Source organism: Triplophysa rosa, linkage group LG13, assembly GCF_024868665.1.
Source record: "Triplophysa rosa linkage group LG13, Trosa_1v2, whole genome shotgun sequence".
Lineage (NCBI taxonomy): Eukaryota > Metazoa > Chordata > Actinopteri > Cypriniformes > Nemacheilidae > Triplophysa > Triplophysa rosa.
Window position 1 is genome coordinate 12,128,194 of NC_079902.1, and position 17,179 is coordinate 12,145,372.

Consider the following 17,179-nt stretch of genomic DNA (forward strand, 5'->3'; position numbering starts at 1 on the left):
TTCGCACGAGCACTGCCAGGGCTCTAGACTAACTTTTTGCACTGGTGCGCCCAGAACTTTTTTTCTTAGGTGCACCAGCAAAAAGGTGCAGGTATCTGCGCGTGCATATTAAAAAAGCTCATTCTCACGTATTTCAGAAGTCAGATTGTTTTGTAAAGCTTTAATAGTTTTTATAAAGTTCAACTTTAGGCGAGCCGAGGCGAAACTTGGGTTGAAATGCGCGATGATCCTCATAGCGTGAGCGCTTTGACGTGACGCGCCGCAAACCCTTATTTTGGGAGACGCGTGTGGAGTCACCAGAGACTCACAGTCCAAAGACAAGCGTACGAATAAACAAACCTAAAGACAGAGAGTCGCAACACACAAAAAATGCTCATCTAATAGATCCTTTTTCATTTACAGATGTCGTGATGTATTGTTATAGAATTGCCAAGCGATATATCGATTATCGCAGAATCGGTGCATTGTGATATTATCGGTATCGTGAGCCCTGTATCGCGTTTCGAATCGTATCGGGAGGTACCCTGCGATTCCCACCCCTACTAAACAACAACAAGATGACATTTTAAATGGCTTATGTAGCCAAATCTGTGCTGGTTTGTATTGGCCGCCTCCAGTTTTCCCTTTGTTTTGCCTCCAGCTAATGCCGTGACGTAAGCGTGACGTCGGCGCAAAAGGGGTCTATACTTAAATATTTACTGTGGTAAGATCTAAAAATACTAGTGTCTAGGAATTTTAGTAATGTTGACGTTTACTAACTACAGTACTAAAGTACATTTTTTACATTGGAACTAATTAAATCAATGTGCAACAAATTGCATTTATAGCAATGCTTATAAAGGAAAACGTTAGGCTTAATTTTAATGTGACTAAAATGGCCAGTAGGCTGAAATTTTTGAGTCAGTGAGTCATTCAACCAACTCGTTCAAAACAGCTGATTCATTCAAGAACGAAGCAAGTAGGTGCATCCCAAATCGCGCACTTACGCACTATTCTATGCCATTTTGTAGTATAAATAGTGTGAGTAGTGCATTCACGTTGAAAATTCTTAAAGAACTGCACTTTAAGGACCTGGGTGATGCACTTTTTCAACCGAAAAATGAAGTGTGGAACTGTGGATATTTAACGTACTCAACGGTTGTGTTTTGCTTACGTAGCGGAAGGGAGACGGGGATATCAGACACTGCTCGAGCAAAACTCTCCTGCAGAGTGATAACGCTTCAATCTGATGATGACTAAAGTATTGCTAGGCAAAACAGATGAAAACTACATTAAATGTACATTTTACAACCATTGTGCCTGTGGCTACGCGATCCGTCCCGGAAACACGATTTGTTCCGCGCATGCGCGAAACTGACGTCACTTCCTGTCTGAAATAAATCGAAACACTTTACGGCAGTTTCGGGTATGTAGGCTATACCGTTACTGCTGTTGTTTTACACTCGGAGTTTAATATATTGAATTATAATGCATGTTTGTTTTAAGGTGGTCATAAAAAATAACTACCCGATCCATTTCGGTTAAAATTTGGTTAATATGTGGCACAAATTAACTTCATTGTAAATGGTCAAATTAAACTGAATTGTTTAAATTTGCTAGACACAATTTGGAAAATACAGATGTTCATACAGATGTGTTTTCTTTCTATTCATTTTCTAAAGATAGATTCTACATAACTGTTCTAGATATTTAACTGCATTTAAGAAACACACAGAATACAGTTATATATATATTCTTTCAATTTATTTATACATTTGTTCCATTCCTCACACACGCTCGCTCGCTCACTCACTCACTCACGCACACTCTCGCACACACACACACACATGCACACTCTCTCTCACGCACACTCACTCACTCACACATGCGCACACACACTCACACACTACATTTCTCTTTGTAGAACATAGCATTGACCTTTAGGCCTTGGTCATCAACACAGTACGACAAAAATGTTTCCATGTCTTCTTGGTAATGAAATATAAACAAAAAGGCATCCTTCGCCTCAGAGAATTGACCCCCCAAGAGGTTCTTGATGGCATTTTGTTGATCACCCCTGTTCATCTGCAAAAAGGCAGGCTCTGTCACCTCCCCACGGAATAAGTGTCTGTGATTCTGTACCCAGTACCACGTTGTATTTAGGTCTCGGACAATGGTTGGCTGCTGCACCTATTGAAGTAAATGAAGTTTATGCTTCATTCTAATTGGTTGACTAATTAAATGGCCTATAGTCATTTATTCCTTACATAGTAAAATGGCACAACAGTTATACTATTTATTCAGCAATCATGCAAATGCTTCATGTATAACCACTACTGTATAATCATTAACCTTATCAATGTCCTTGTCATCCACAACTCTTCTGCTGGGTGACAGTTTGGTGGTGGTGAATTTCGACACCCTAAACACAGGCTCAACGATCCCCTGAAGGAGTTGGGATGCTTCTTCGGTCCAGTATGCAAACCTCTGTCCATGCCTTTGAAAATATATGTAAATGTATATGAACTCTATGTAATAGCTTTAGCTAACTTAATACAGCCAAGATACTGAAATTATATCTGTAGAATCTATCATACCCTTCTAGGCAAAATCTTTCCATGAGGTTAATGCACCACCACTGGCGAATCAATGGCACCTCCTCCTAAAACACACAAACACACAAAAAAAATGCACACATACCAGTAGTTCAATGACATACTTGTGTGAAAATCCAGCTTACCTCTGTGAATGTTAAGGGACATGATGTGCAGATGCTGAGAGCATACTGTGAAACACAAATAACACTGTAAGACTTTGGTTTTATTATCTAACAGCTTTGATAAATTAAACATTCTTACCATCAGCATGTAGACACCACAAGAATCCCCACTGGACTGTTGAGGAAAAAACTGGAAAAGGAAAAGTGCATCCACAGTTAGTTTAAAAAACAACTGCAATTTTTAGGTAAGGGATGATGTACAGGCAGCAGGTTGTTATCGCAGAATAAAGCCTGACAGTGTGATAAAGACTGGGTTACCATGTGTTATTAGTTTTGTGTGCTTGTTATCTGGGAATATCAAACCTTGGAATGTTGCAACTGGCCAATCAGAATCAAGTATTCCAGAGCACAGTCGAATAAACATGTTTAGTTATATACATACATTTGCTTGACACAATTCCATCATTTAAAACATACCTCAAGGTCTCTTCCTGTTTTTTCAGTCCAGGATCCTGGGTCAATGAAGCTTGCAATGTGTCTGGGATTCCAAAGAGAACACAAAATTACATAACGTGCAATTAAATTATCAGGTGTGCAGCCTGAGAACTAGGCTCTTTGATGAACTTGAAGCCTGTGAACGAGGCTCTATACAAACTTGAAGCCTGAGAACGAGGCTCCTTTTGGAAACTGTAACCAAATAACATGCCTGGAACAAGGCCAGTAAATTATCTTAAGTCTAAACCTAAATATGGTTCTGTAAGTCTTATCTCCAAAACCATCAGGTTGTCTTCCTCGGACAGGACAACTAGCCGCATGTACTGTTTAATTGGGCCGGTGTAGAAGAGTCTGTCGCCTGTTTGAAGAAGAAAAAAAGCATGAAAAAGTTGCAGTTAAAAGAAATATCATATTATCTGATATCTGACTAAAATTAAACTCCATAAAGGTCAATAAAAACATCACATAAATTTAACCAATTTTATATATAAATTGATTTTATAATTAATATATAAAATAATGCACAAATCACACTACAAAGAAAGAAATTTGTAATGGTTTTAATGGTAAAAGCTAATGGTTCATAGTAGTATTTTAATGTAAACCATTAGCATCTCTGTGAAGGGTTCTATCGTTTTCTTATTCTATACGGGAATTTAACAAGTACAGTTAATGTAGCTCGATATTTTAAACATAACTTTGTAAATTAAGCACATGACCCAGGTTGTAACAGATTGTCAGTTCTCCTTTTAATTATAAAATCGCTTAACGCAATTTAATTACCTTTGATGATAAAATTCGAAGACGCCCGGAACAGGTGTAATGCCGAGAAATGCACCCCTGCCAGATTCCGAGCTGGTCCCAGGTCGAGAAGACTGTCGTAAAACGTCGGCGATAACAGGAAGTGACGTCAGTTTCGCGCATGCGCGGAACAAATCGTGTTTCCGGGACGGATCGGGTAGCCACAGTGCCGTGCGATTGACGTCATCTGTGCTCGCCTGGGAAACCGACATACTTCAGGTTAGTATAAAACCATTTAGTATTCCATTTGGGAAGATACTACCCATCTAAATAAAATTCATACACTACATGGTTGAGTGCATGGTGCATAGTTTAAGTGCATATTTTATAGTATGTCATTTGTAGGCACAACTAGTGTCTTGATGAATGAATGACTCACTGAAACATTATCTCACCCGAGTCGTTCAAAACACGGATTCATTTAGAAGAGAAACACAGCAAAAAGATGTGAAAAGAAGTGTTCAAATGAACGTTAATGCACATATGCAGTGTTTACTCTAGGTTTATGGCTTGGGGGGGTGAGATCTCTATATTTTTTTGTGGCGGAGGTCCGGACAATGGTTTTTTTAATAAATAATATTTAATCAATCAATCTAATGTTTTATCAGGCCTAGGGCTGAGACGATTCCTCGAGTAATTCGAATATAAAAATCATTTGAATCATACATGAAGCCTCATTTAATCCATTTAACTACAGTACACACGGAGCACTGCGTTTCCCCACGGACCATTATTACTAACGCACAGCCCGCTAAACTCTATTCATGTTACAGGGCTCTCAAGTCTCACGCATTCACGGTGAGACACATGCATTTTAGTCTGTTCACACGCTCACACGTATTTCTCATGCTGATAAATAAGTGATAGCTTATTTAAATGGTGAACTTCTATTTTACTTAGTTTTAGTGTATTTTGCGAGTGAAACTTGTTTTCCAGCTGCATTGAGTCCGTAAAACTAGATTCGGACTAGTGGATGCCGAATCATGTTATTTACACATGCCATCTGTCTGTTCTGCGTGTCTGAGTATATGAACTGCACACACAGTTTAACGTGCTACACGCGTGATGCTCATGAATTTGTCTGCATCTGCACTTTATGAGGACATGAACACATGAACACCATCTCCAGAGTTGCTCTGAGAGTTTATTTCAGAACATTTTACTGAGTGTAAAATAAAGCTAACACTAAAAAATAAGCGTCTTCCGACGACCTGCCAAAATAAAAGTCCGGTTAACTCTGTATTTTTATGCGGACAAATATATTACTATTTAATAGTAAAAAAAGAAACTAAAACTAATTTAGATAAACTAAATGCATCATGCATAAGCTGAAGTTAGTTGTTTGCCTTTGAAATTATTCTTTCTATTTTTATTAATGTTTCATATTTATACATTTGTATTAGGCCTATATTGCATTTTTAATGTAATATGGCAATGGAATGTACTAAATAGGTTTAGTTTTCACAGATATTTATGTATGCAATTTCAGCAATAAATATGTACATTTTTCTAAAAAGGAAACAAATTAGTTGTTCATTTTAAGAGACCTGTCTTATTTTCTCTTGTATCAGATCTTTAATAAATAAAAAGTACTTATTAACCGAATACCCGATTAATCGATCGAAAAATCGGTAGAATACTCTATTACTAAAATAATCGATAGCTGCAGCCCTAATCAGGCCTTTTATTTTATATTCTGATAGCCACAGTAAGGCCTGGTAACTGATCAAATGTGTTGTAGGCTATGGTGCTGAAGCGAAGTCCTAGTAGTCTATTTGAATATTTAAAAAACTATTGACAAAAAATGTAACAACTGAAATGAATTTATCACGAGAAGTACTTACTAACAAGTAGCCTTTCCATACCATTCATACTACTGATTCTAAATAATCTTTCTGATTAAAACATGATTCATTATGAAATGCTCTTAACATGCTGATTTTTAATCCTTTTAATATCATTAATGCTAAATGTAGATACAAGACATTATGCATAATGCATAATAAACCAGCCAGTATCAACGACTTTTCAGTAAATCCAACAGTACACTACTACATGCTGAACTGAACTGTTAAGCACGAGCGGAGAAGCTATTCAAGTTATAGCTAAGCTAGCTGATATAGTGAGCATGCGTGCAGTGGCGTGTTCTATCGAACGCTCCGCTTACAGCGATCCTCGTTCTCGATTCAAGAATCGGTTGCCACAGTTTTCGGATCACCACTGAACCAACCGAGAGCTGTCTTTCGGACACGTCTGATTTGTGAACCGGTTCAACATATAAGAAACTACATTTGCAACATGAACATAAACATTTGAGCACAGATCACACTTTTTAATGGTCATAAATATTTGTACAAACATATTCTTTATATTAATGTTGCTTAAAATGCATTACAGAAAACGTTTGTGCAGTTGTGCTTTTATGTTAATTATTGTAAAGGTTAAAAATAATTGTTTGTAAAAATAATAAACTAAACATTTATTTGTTTCATAAGTAATCCATGGTGTTTTCATGAACATCTTATTTAATTTCTAAACAAGATTATATAAATCTAAACATGACGTAATCATCATGAGAAGCAAGCGGATTCCTTGAATCACTCTCGCAGACTAGAAGAATCTAGAGTCATGAGAACCGTTTCTGTCGGGCATGTCCGATTTGTGAACCGTCGAACTGGTTGGCGGTTGGCGAATAGCTTCTTCTGACACGAACCGGTTGCAACAGCTTTCAATTCAGCAGTACACGAACCGAAGAGCCGCTTATTTCGGTCACGTCCGACTCAGAACCGATGATACTGCACATGCGTGTAATTTTAAAGCAGATAAAAAGCGTCTAAATCAGATATTTTTATAAAACAGAGGTGTGATACTATAAAACACATTGGAAAGATGTTTAGGACTTTATTACTGCCTTATCACTGTACGTAAACCAATCTGCAGCGCCGTTTGCGTTCATGCCACTGCTGAGCGGTTCTCGAGTCAAGAGCCGGTTCGCAACAGCTTCCGATTCAGCCGAAGAGCCGCTTCTTTCAGTCACGTCCGACTCAGAACCGATGATACTGCGCATGCATGTAATTTTAAAGCAGATAAAAAGTGTCTAAATCAGATATTTTTATAAAACAGAGGTGTGATACTATAAAACGCATTGGAAAGCTGTTTAGGACTTTATTACTGCCTTATCACTGTACGTAAACCAATGTGCAGCGCCGTTTACGTTCATGCCACTGCTAGAGCAGTTCTCGTTCTCGAGTCAAGAGTTGGTTCGCAACAGATTTCGATTCAGCAGTACACGAACCGAAGAGCCGCTTCTTTCGGTCACGTCCGAGTCGGTCCGACAGACTCCGACTGAGTGAGAACCGATGAGCTTAGCTTAGTGAGCATGCGTGATTCACCGTGAGGCTACAGAACAGTGTGGACAACTGATGCTGTGCTAATGTTACGAGCGCACGTGAACCGAGGACTTAAAATATATGGAGCAATCTGGCAAAGCGTAAGTTTATTTAATAACACATAAATCGTATTGAACTATGCATGGATCATATAGTTTCTGTAAAATGCTGATTAAGATGAATTATTCACTTTTTATCTTTAATACTTAAAATGTCATAGTTTGCTGCACTTCACTGTGCCTATTTGGGTGCTTTAGTTGCAAAACGTATATGTAAGAAACAGATCATGACGTGATGTGTTAAGTGACAGAAGTTATGATTACTGGTTTTGGTTTTATATTTGAATTTGCAGAGTGTATTTTCATCCCAGCCGGTAGGGATGATAGATAGACTTGACGCATTTCGTCAGGGCGAGTGACGTCATTACGTCACTAACGTCAGAGCGTAAGAGAATCGGTGAACCGGTCTTTTGAACCGGTTCATTGAAACGAACTGTCCGAAAGAACCGGTTCGCAGAAAAGAGCCGGACTTCCCATCACTAAGTGCTTCGAAAGGAAGGGGGAGGGGTGGAGTAAGCTGTTGGTTGAAATCCGCAACCTCACCACTAGATGCCACTAAATTTCACACACTGGACCTTTAACAGCCCTCGATGGGACATTTTCAGTAAAACATAAACAAACTTATTACAAAATGTGACTTCATTTTCCCTTGGGAAGTAAACAACTTTTAACACCTTAAGCTTAAGTTATAGTCGTGCGTAGGACCTACGCCGTAGCCTCTACGCCGTAGGTTACGTGTCAGTTTTCTACGAAGAATGAGCTCGTTTGAGAAGCATTAGCATTGATAGTGGCAAGTAAATGGTCACTTTTGTTGCAGCTTGAGATGTTAAATACAGAAGCACAAATAATTTACTTAGATAATTCATTCGGAAATGCGTTTGAGTAAACATGATGCTATCGCGGAGTTTTTTTGACCTGAGGGAGGGGTTCAAACAGACCAATCACAGCGCTTGCGGTCCGTGTTTTTGGAGAGGTGCGTGTCAGGCTACGGCGTAGGTACGCGGCTCTGCGTAGGCTACGCAAGTATAACTTAAGCTTAACACTCGCCTAGTTCTTAAATAGAGGTCAGTGGTTTTAAAAGAAAATGTTTGTATGTGTCATTTCACTGAAGACCCCATACAGACGACTTAACACTGATTAAGTCATAAGTAATGCGTAGACACTGGAAATGCCACAGTGGTTTCCTTGGGCGTCTAGCCCAGATTTCAAAGCGGAGCTCAGCTGCGCCGTCAGAGGTGTGATAATGAGACCTCCTCCTGTAATATGTCTGTTAATAAGGCTAGGAATGGCATGCTGGGTGAGTGGGCTGATTTTGAGGCTGCCTCCTATGGTGACCACTCTGGTGATGGGAAAACAGCTTCACACCATCACATTACACTGTCAGGATAATAAGCAGTAGACTGCTGTTTGTCGTAATGGCTCTATTTATGCGATACGAAGCTGTTAAAATCTATTTATTGGCTAATGCTGATTTTGTGATGGGTTGCCTTGTGGTTGGAGCCTCATTGGTATAGAAAGGCCTGGACGCAATTTCATTCATTCATGCAGACAGATTCTTCACACAAAAACATCAAAGAATAACCAAGCATTCTTAACCACTTTCGACCACTGACCTGTATGAGCACATATTTGTCTGAAAATACACTTAATGGGGTTTTAGGCATTTCCTTCTGGGCTGCTATAGGCACTTTGCTGTAACGTGCGGTCTCTTGTGGCTTTTTGCTTTATTAAAATACTGTAGAACTTTTATATCTCACCACACAGCCAGAGCTGGAGAAAAATAGTTTATGTAATGTCACCACTGAGCACCAGCATGTTCAATTATAGACTCTGTCCCCATGGAGAAACCCTGGGTTAAGTGCCTTGCTCCAGGGTGTGTAGCTCATAAACTGCCCCTTGCAGGGTTAAAACCAGTAATCGTTTTGGCTCCCAGCATAGATTTTAAAAAATAAATTACTTACAAAAAAAACCAAGAGAAAATCTGTCATTATTTAATTGCAAACAGTCTTTGCAGTCATAGCTTTGGCTCTATATGTCGGCACACTAACCACAGGGCTATTGGCACCAATGCAAATATGTGGAGGTCTCAGGGCTAAGCCCCGGATATCCTTAGAACCGCCCCTGATGTTTTGTAGTAGAAATCTGTATTCACACATCTAATTTATTACTTGATTTATAGCAAACACTTTTGGACCACTTATCATGTTTTCTCTCCTTAGGACCTAAAGTTTTTTTATGCTATTTAATGGGAACACTTTTGTGATTACTTACATGGCAAGTAATTTCTATAAAAATTGCTCTATAATTGTTAGTAGCTAATATGTGACCCTGTCTCTGGAATCCAGGCTAAAGTTTCAATCTAATTTTGAGATTAAGAGCATGATCATTTGTTTTCAATTATTAATTTCAGTATGATTTCAATTGTTCACATGTTAATATTACAAGATATCAAGGTTATAAAATGACATTAGCTTGGTTTTCACAGGCAGCGGTCACAGAAATGACTAATGTTGGGACTGAACATGAAAATTTACAACATTACATGTAATTCACAGCTTCGACAAAAACATCCTGGCGCATTCAAGGCAGTCTGGAGAGCTAGCTTCATGTTGTGATATACCTGCAGGACCAGATCTGGGGTGCGTTTCCCAAAAGCATCGTTAGCCAACTATGGTCGCAAGTTCTGTCGTTCCAGCATTTAAGTGTTTCCCGAAAACATTCTGCATTCTCTATCCATAATTTGAAATACAAACAAATTTAATTTGACATCTTTTACTTTGTTAAGAAAACACAAGCGCTGTTTTTATAAAAGTGCGCATGTGCCGATTAAACGTGCACTAGGACCCTGGGGAATCCCTGGGCGGAGTGGCGTAGGAGGAAACTTATGAATGAATGAAATATCGTGAAATGAAACAACAGATAACAAAATAGGATAACTAAAGTCGCCGTTAAATGCAATGTATGTTATGTACAGCAGCAAGAATTTGACATTAATTCGATCTGAACGTATTTATTAATAGACGTCATTACTCCACCACCTGGATGGCGTCATCAACTAGATTGCTGAACCAATTGGTTCAAACGATTGATCTCCGACAGAGTTACTATGTTTTCGGGAACCAGTCGTAACTACATCGTTAATTTCCCCAATGATCCATCGTACTATGGTGGTCAACCAGCGAGTTATGTCGTTGTTCGGGAAAAGCACCCCTGGTCAGTTATCAATATTGTTTTTATAAATTAATATTTTCTTGTCCCATTTTCTATCACATATTTGTGTCCTGAAGGCCCTTATCTTTTCCCGTGAGAAAGTCCCGAAGACCTCATCAAGAATTACCTCGTAAGTCTAATTGCCAGCATATTCTCTTTTGATTTCTTTTTCAGAAATTTGTGTATTTTGTAGTTGTGATATCAAAAGGCAATGGAAATGATTGTGTTTTTTTTTTTACTACTTTTAGGATAGAAACACAGATGTGAGGGTGACTATAAGCATCTTACCATGGCAGTGTTTGCCACTCTGAAGGATTGATTATGCGTATGATGTACATTATCCATATATATATATGTGTCTACATTTCATCGTCATAAATGCATGTTCAGTGTAATCTACTGAAAAACTTCTGATGTTTCAGTTATTTTTTGTTTGTAAGCCTGTCAAGATAGGTTTGAATGTGTATGTCTTGTAATGTGTAAGTATGTCCAGATTAAGGAAAATACTGACAGTGTATTGAATAAATGAATGAATTAATGTTAATAAATATTTCCAAAGCAATTTAAGTCTTGTGATAACATTTTAAGTTGAACCAACTGTTAATTTTTTACAGTGGCTGTCTGTGAATAAGTCTGGAAGTAATTAAATTGCCCCATAAAGACACTTAAAGCTCTAGTTAGCATTAAAGTTAAAGTTCTAGGCTCTGTTTCTCTTCTCCATTGCTTTTAAAATCACAGAATCCTGAGAGAGGAAATGCATTATGCATAATATATAATATTTCAGATCAGATAAAGACTAGCAAGAGACTCAGCAGCAAAATCTACCAGAACAAATAAACAGATACAAAAAGAGTGACCAGTTCAAGATCAGTCATAACCGAACTAGTGCACATACAATTTTGTGATTTATGAAATGATCTAACAGAATTCAGAATATGTGCAGAGCTGTATATTGCAGTGTTCTGGCAGATCATATTTTATAGATAAAACAATCAACAGTACCATTTGTTACACAATGCGAGGTAGAACAATAATATAATATTGGGATATTAAATTTAGATTTATTCTGTAGTAATTTACATTAATATTTGCAGCCATTGGAACTGGGTTATATTTGCTCTGTTACTGTAGGTTATAACCCATAACTGCCCTGGTTTAATTATGTTCACACACTAGGGTCCACCACGTATTTTCTGCTCACTGAGGTCTGTGACAGGTAGTTGAGTCTTACAAACTAAAACGTTCTTCGGGGAAGTGTTTAGTCTAACTTCTGGGTGCTTGCAATTGTCGCACTCATCTTAAAAGCATTACTCATCATTGTTCTTTAAACTCCTTAAAATATGATTATGAACTTCTTATTTTATTTACTCACCAAAGCCATTTTTAGCTCACATTTCACACTTGGCGAGTGTTAATTTTGCACATTGTCAATATTCCGACGTTTCGTCTGAAATTAAGGTCTGCCATTTAAAAGCTCACCCTTATATGAAATGTCAAATAGTATTGACCTTTGTTCAAGCACTTTTTGAGGAAGAAACTTCTCTGATTCAGCTTCTCTTGAGTGGAGCCTCTTGACATCTGCCGTTCATCAGTGCATTAAAGTGCAGAATTAAATTACCACAATTACCATGTGATATTTGACTGCTTATGTTGTTTCCGAGAAACACAGGCTGATTGATGAAAGCTGATTGCTGCTCTTAAAGCGGAAGGGCGCTATTGCCAAAGGCCAGGAAGGTGGGAGTGAAGTATATAGGAAAGCTGGACAGACCCTCTTGAGAGAAACAGAGTGTTCTTCTGTCCACCTACACACACGTCAGACTCAAAGGCAGTCAAAGAGAGCAAACTGCATAATTCAAACGACTAATGTGTCTTGCTCATGCGACACTAAATGCATCAATGTGGTATGCGAAGGTGTTCTGAGAGGTTTAGCAAGTTGCTATGGGGTTGCTAGGGTATCCTGCACAGTTAGTTGTTATTAAGCCAGTTTCAAATAAGTCTCCAGTAACCCTGGTCACATATCAAAATAAGATGTAATGTAAGTTTAAAGTTTTATCTCAACTGTTAATATTTGGTGTTTATCTGTTTTAAAGCATTTTTTTATGTTTTTCTATAGTCAGGTAAGTGCTATGATCACTTCCATAAGGAGATAATGTCACTTCCATAAAATTGCTTCTTCTCGATGAATGCACACAGGTAAATTAAAAGATGATAACTATTTATATTCTATGATGAGCTATCCCTTCTCTTTTTTGGGTATTGTTGCTTCTGGTTTGTGTATTTTAATTCACAGAAATATTACAAATTATATTTTATCTGACATTTTTTTGTCACATCCATAACAGAGGTATATTTCCCTTATCTAAAATCAGTGGTGTAAAGTATTGGAGTAAATGTACTTAGTTACTTTACTTAAGTATCTTTTTGGCTACTTTGTAGTTGTACTGAGTATTAAAGATATTAGCAACTTTTACTCTCTACTTAACTACATTTTTGAACAAGTATATGTACTCTTTACTCCACTACATTTGTAATGACTAATGCAATTACACATTACATTTTGCATGGCACCTATCTTATAATTAATATTGCCATTTACAGGGCAATGAAGGTACTACAATCTTGTGGATTTTACCATAACTTACAAAAACTTGTCAACATGGCTTCTTTATATGAATATGAGTGCAGTATCAGGTAGAAGTCAATCGCTGGCGGTTTATACACGGTTAGCCCTTACCCGCTATTTCTACAGTAATATATTGGCAACACTATTGCCAGCTAGTTACTGTAGGTCACACATCTACAAAAGCTCTTATTTTTAAAACTAACTCTTCCTAAATGTGCTCTAAACATGTTTGCTCAAAATTTGACCATATGGTGGGACTATTGCCATGAAGTGATGTAAACCAGTAAAAAGATGTATAGTATTTCAATTTTCAAAAGTGCTCTCACACTATATAGACAAAATATTAACCTATAGAATGAGTCGGACACAGAGAAATGAACAATTCACATATGAATCTCAACAATGGTGACAATCAACTGAACAGCGTCATGCTGCAATGCATGCTGGGTACATAGTACAAAACTCATTCATGATTGTTTGTCACCATTGATGAGGTTTGTATGTCAAGTGTCTAACTGTGTCTCAATTGCAAAGAAAGATTTTCTGACAGAGATCTTTCCATTGTAACATGTAATCACTTTACCAAACATATCTTAATAAATCTTTAATGCTATATTATTATTATTATTTAATGATTGAATTCTTTCAGATGTATCTTCAGTTACTAAGCAAACATAAAGTTGCGGTTCCTGTAAAGTCCCTTTCAGTGTTATTGTATAAGTGTACATTTTAAAGCTACAAGAAAGTCAAAGAGTCCAACCAAAGCAAACACTGATCGCCATAATGGTGACTTAAAACATAATTGAACCACTATGAACTAGAGTTAAATCTCAATGAGATCTTACACAGATGACAGAAATAAAGTGAAAGTGGTGTCTGTAATATGTGAAGATGTTATTGATGTTTGTTTTTAATTCTCCTCTCGTGAAATCTTGACAGATTTATTGTGTTGATCTGTTATTTACATCTGTATCTTCAAACAGCCATTGCAGTAGTTTACTGTAAAACACCTACAGTAACTAGCTGGCAACAGTGTTGCCAATGTATTACTGTAGAAATGGCAGGTAAGGGCTAACAGTGTATGTGAAATGAGGACATGACTGCAGCTGGCGATGAGGCCCAAACCAGCATGTCCAGTGCAAAAAGGATTTGACTTTTTAATTCTACTTAACATTATTTTATTTATCTGTTATATTGAAGAGACCTTTTTGAAGAATGTTGGCTTACTTATGAGCACTTGAGTTTAAATGAGACTTGGGTGTTTGTAATGACGTAGGTTATGGTGTCGACCATGATTTGTTGCAATTTTGAGCTGTTCAGTCTTATTATGATTTAAGAAAATAAATGCGATTGCTCTCCTCACAAATCAACTGTTTCTTGTTTTTCACTGACGTGTCTCTTAAGTGTTGAGGACTAGTGCTGCTTTGAGCCTACATTCAGTATGAGTAAAATACTCAAGTACTGTTAAAATCAGATACTCTAAGACTTTTACTGAAGTCGTTTTGGAATTGGTGACTTGTAACTTGTAATTGAGTCATTTTCTCTGCAAGGTATCTGTACTTTTACTTAAGTATGGTTTTCAGGTACTCTTTACACCTCTGTCTAAAATAGAAAACACTGTGTATAGACTGATAATTTTCTTATGTCTGGAAGATATAAACAGATGGTTCAATATATTGGCAATAAATACATTCTCTGAGAATTAATATTTCAAGTTTTGACTGCAAATGTTAATGTCACATCCATAATGCTGGAGTTGCTCATTTACGATTAGAGGTTTGTTAAAATACACTTTTATATATGCTTTAGTAGCCATCATTAACCAGGGGCGGTTTTGCACACAGGGTAAACAAATCAACACAATCTTTTTAATCCAAACCAAGTATACTTGCTCTTTAAAATTACCATTTTGTTCTGAAAGAGTTTGACTTCCTGACTAAAATCCTTGCTACAGCTAAAGCTCGTCCTTAAATACTTTATATCAAAAATGGAAAAAGCTTGTCAGAGGACTGTGAAGTTATTTTCAATACTGTATCTGCACCTGAGTCTGAACTGTTATTAAAACCAAAACAAGAACATTCAGAATGCACAGCCATTTTATACATAACCTGACATGTATCGAGCAGCAATCAATATTTGTCTCCTCCTAATGTTAAATGTATTTTTTTCCTGCAGTAAATGATGGGTTTGTGTAAGGTAACGCTATGCAGCTCACCTCTGTCAGGGTCCTGGAAATGTTCAGTGCCAGGCTGCTGAATAATACATGTTTAAATGCCTCATGCAGAAGGACAACCCTAGGTGTCCCTTCATCACAAGCCTGCTACATCCACATAATTACAAAGCCCCTATCGCAGCAGCTGGGTCCAGGATAATGAAATGCTGCACAACACTAAAATGTTAGAGCAATTCTCTTCTGATGAAAATATGCTGTGCTTTGCCACTATCTCTGTGTGTATAAAAAAGAACACAAAAGCACAGTCGTTTGTTTTTGATTATTGGGTCCATTATTAGTCCTGCTCAGTATAAACCTTCTTTTCACCAGGTGGAAACAGAGGCATTCAAAACAAATGATAAAAACAGCATACGGGTGTATGTAGTGTATGAGAGAGGCTTGATTATATTGTGAATAGTCATTTACATTTACATTTAGTCATTTAGCAGACGCTTTTATCCAAAGCGACTTACAAATGAGGTAAACAATAGAAGCAATTGGAACAACATAAGGACAACAAAATGCAAAGTGCAGTAAAAACTGGTCTCAAAAGCCTAGCATAGAATGCAAAGCTACGTTTTTTTTATAGAAAGAGTAGAAAAGAAATACAGTAAGTCAGTTCTAATCGGTCAGGTGTTGACGGAATAGATGTGTTTTCAGCCGATTCTTAAACATGGCTACAAAATCTGCTGATCTTGTAGCAGCGCGCAGATCATTCCACAAATGTGGAACAGATCCAGAGAAGGTACGTGACAGTGATTTTTTCCCTTTTTGGGATGGCACCACAAGAAGTTATTCATTTGCAGAGCGCAGGGATCTGGCGGGTACATAAGTCTGTATTAGTGAGTGAAGATATGGGGGTGCCGAACCAGTGGTGGTCTTGTTGGCCAAGAGCTTTTAATTTGATGCGAGCGACTATAGTGAGTCAATGTAACCTGATGAAGTGAGGCGTGACATGTGCTCTCTTCGGTTCATTGAAGACCACTCTTGCCGCTGCATTCTGGATCATCTGTAGAGGTTTTAAAGTGCAAGCTGGGAGTCCAGCCAGTAACGCATTGCAATAGTCCAGTTTGGACAGGACAAGAACCTGGACTAGAACATTCGTACACTGCAAAAAATTACTTTCTTACTTAGTATTTTTGTCTTGTTTTCCAGTACAAATGTCTAAAAATTCTTGAATCAAGATGCATTTTCTTGATGAGCAAAATGACCTCAGAAAATAAGTCTTGTTTTAAGACAAAAAATATGAAATTTCAGTGAATATTTGCATAGAACAAGCAACAAAAAAATCTGCCAATGGGGTAAGAAAAATAATCTTGAATTAAGCTTTACCTTTTTATTAGTCACTGAATTCAAGATGATTTTTCTTACCCCATTGGCAGATTTTTTTGCTTGTTTTAAGTACAAATTCACTTAAATTTCATATATATATATATATATTTAAAAACAAGTCTTATTTTCTTGGGTCGTTTTGCTCATCAAGTAAATACATCTTGATTCAAGACTTTTTAGACATTTGTACTGGAAAACAAGACAAACATACAGTACTAAGTAAGAAAGTCATTTTTTGCAGTATAGTTTGCTCGGACAGGAAAGGTCTGATTTTCCCTAACCCTAATGTGGTAGAGGATGAATCTACTCTCAACTCAACTCAACTTTATTTATATAGCGCTTTCTACAATTTTCATTGTT

At 37.4% G+C, this 17,179-nt stretch overlaps 3 protein-coding genes and 1 long non-coding RNA gene across 8 annotated transcripts in view; 2 read left to right on the plus strand and 2 right to left on the minus strand.

Moving 5' to 3' along the window:
* fgf13a (fibroblast growth factor 13a) overlaps positions 1-17,179 on the minus strand; it is a 190,636-nt gene that overhangs the window by 106,416 nt on the left and 67,041 nt on the right. The window lies entirely within an intron of this gene.
* The window catches only part of LOC130563409 (N-lysine methyltransferase KMT5A-like), an 82,458-nt gene that overhangs the window by 16,677 nt on the left and 48,602 nt on the right, over positions 1-17,179 (plus strand). The window lies entirely within an intron of this gene.
* Positions 1,745-4,210, minus strand: LOC130563408 (uncharacterized). Its single transcript, XM_057348888.1, has 7 exons — positions 3,977-4,210; positions 3,176-3,236; positions 2,838-2,888; positions 2,720-2,764; positions 2,577-2,641; positions 2,332-2,476; positions 1,745-2,169 (listed from the first exon to the last, which is right to left on the minus strand). The coding sequence occupies exons 1-7, from the start codon at positions 4,204-4,206 to the stop codon at positions 1,879-1,881; spliced, it is 888 nt and encodes a 295-aa protein (XP_057204871.1). The 5' UTR covers positions 4,207-4,210; the 3' UTR covers positions 1,745-1,878.
* On the plus strand, positions 4,140-11,206 carry LOC130563414 (uncharacterized). The gene is made up of 3 exons (XR_008964121.1): positions 4,140-4,213; positions 9,998-10,782; positions 10,901-11,206. It is a non-coding gene; the product is annotated as an uncharacterized LOC130563414 (long non-coding RNA).

What these genes read in the sequence shown, in the direction of transcription:
- LOC130563408 (XM_057348888.1), bottom strand. Translation starts at nt 4,206, where the DNA reads ATGTCGGTTTCCCAGGCGAGCACAGATGACGTCAATCGCACGGCACTG. An exon ending in GTGGTGTCTACATGCTGATG is followed by an intron (nt 2,765 to 2,837) that starts GTAAGAATGTTT and finishes TGTGTTTCACAG; the next exon opens with TATGCTCTCAGCATCTGCAC. An exon ending in GAAAGATTTTGCCTAGAAGG is followed by an intron (nt 2,477 to 2,576) that starts GTATGATAGATT and finishes ATATTTTCAAAG; the next exon opens with GCATGGACAGAGGTTTGCAT.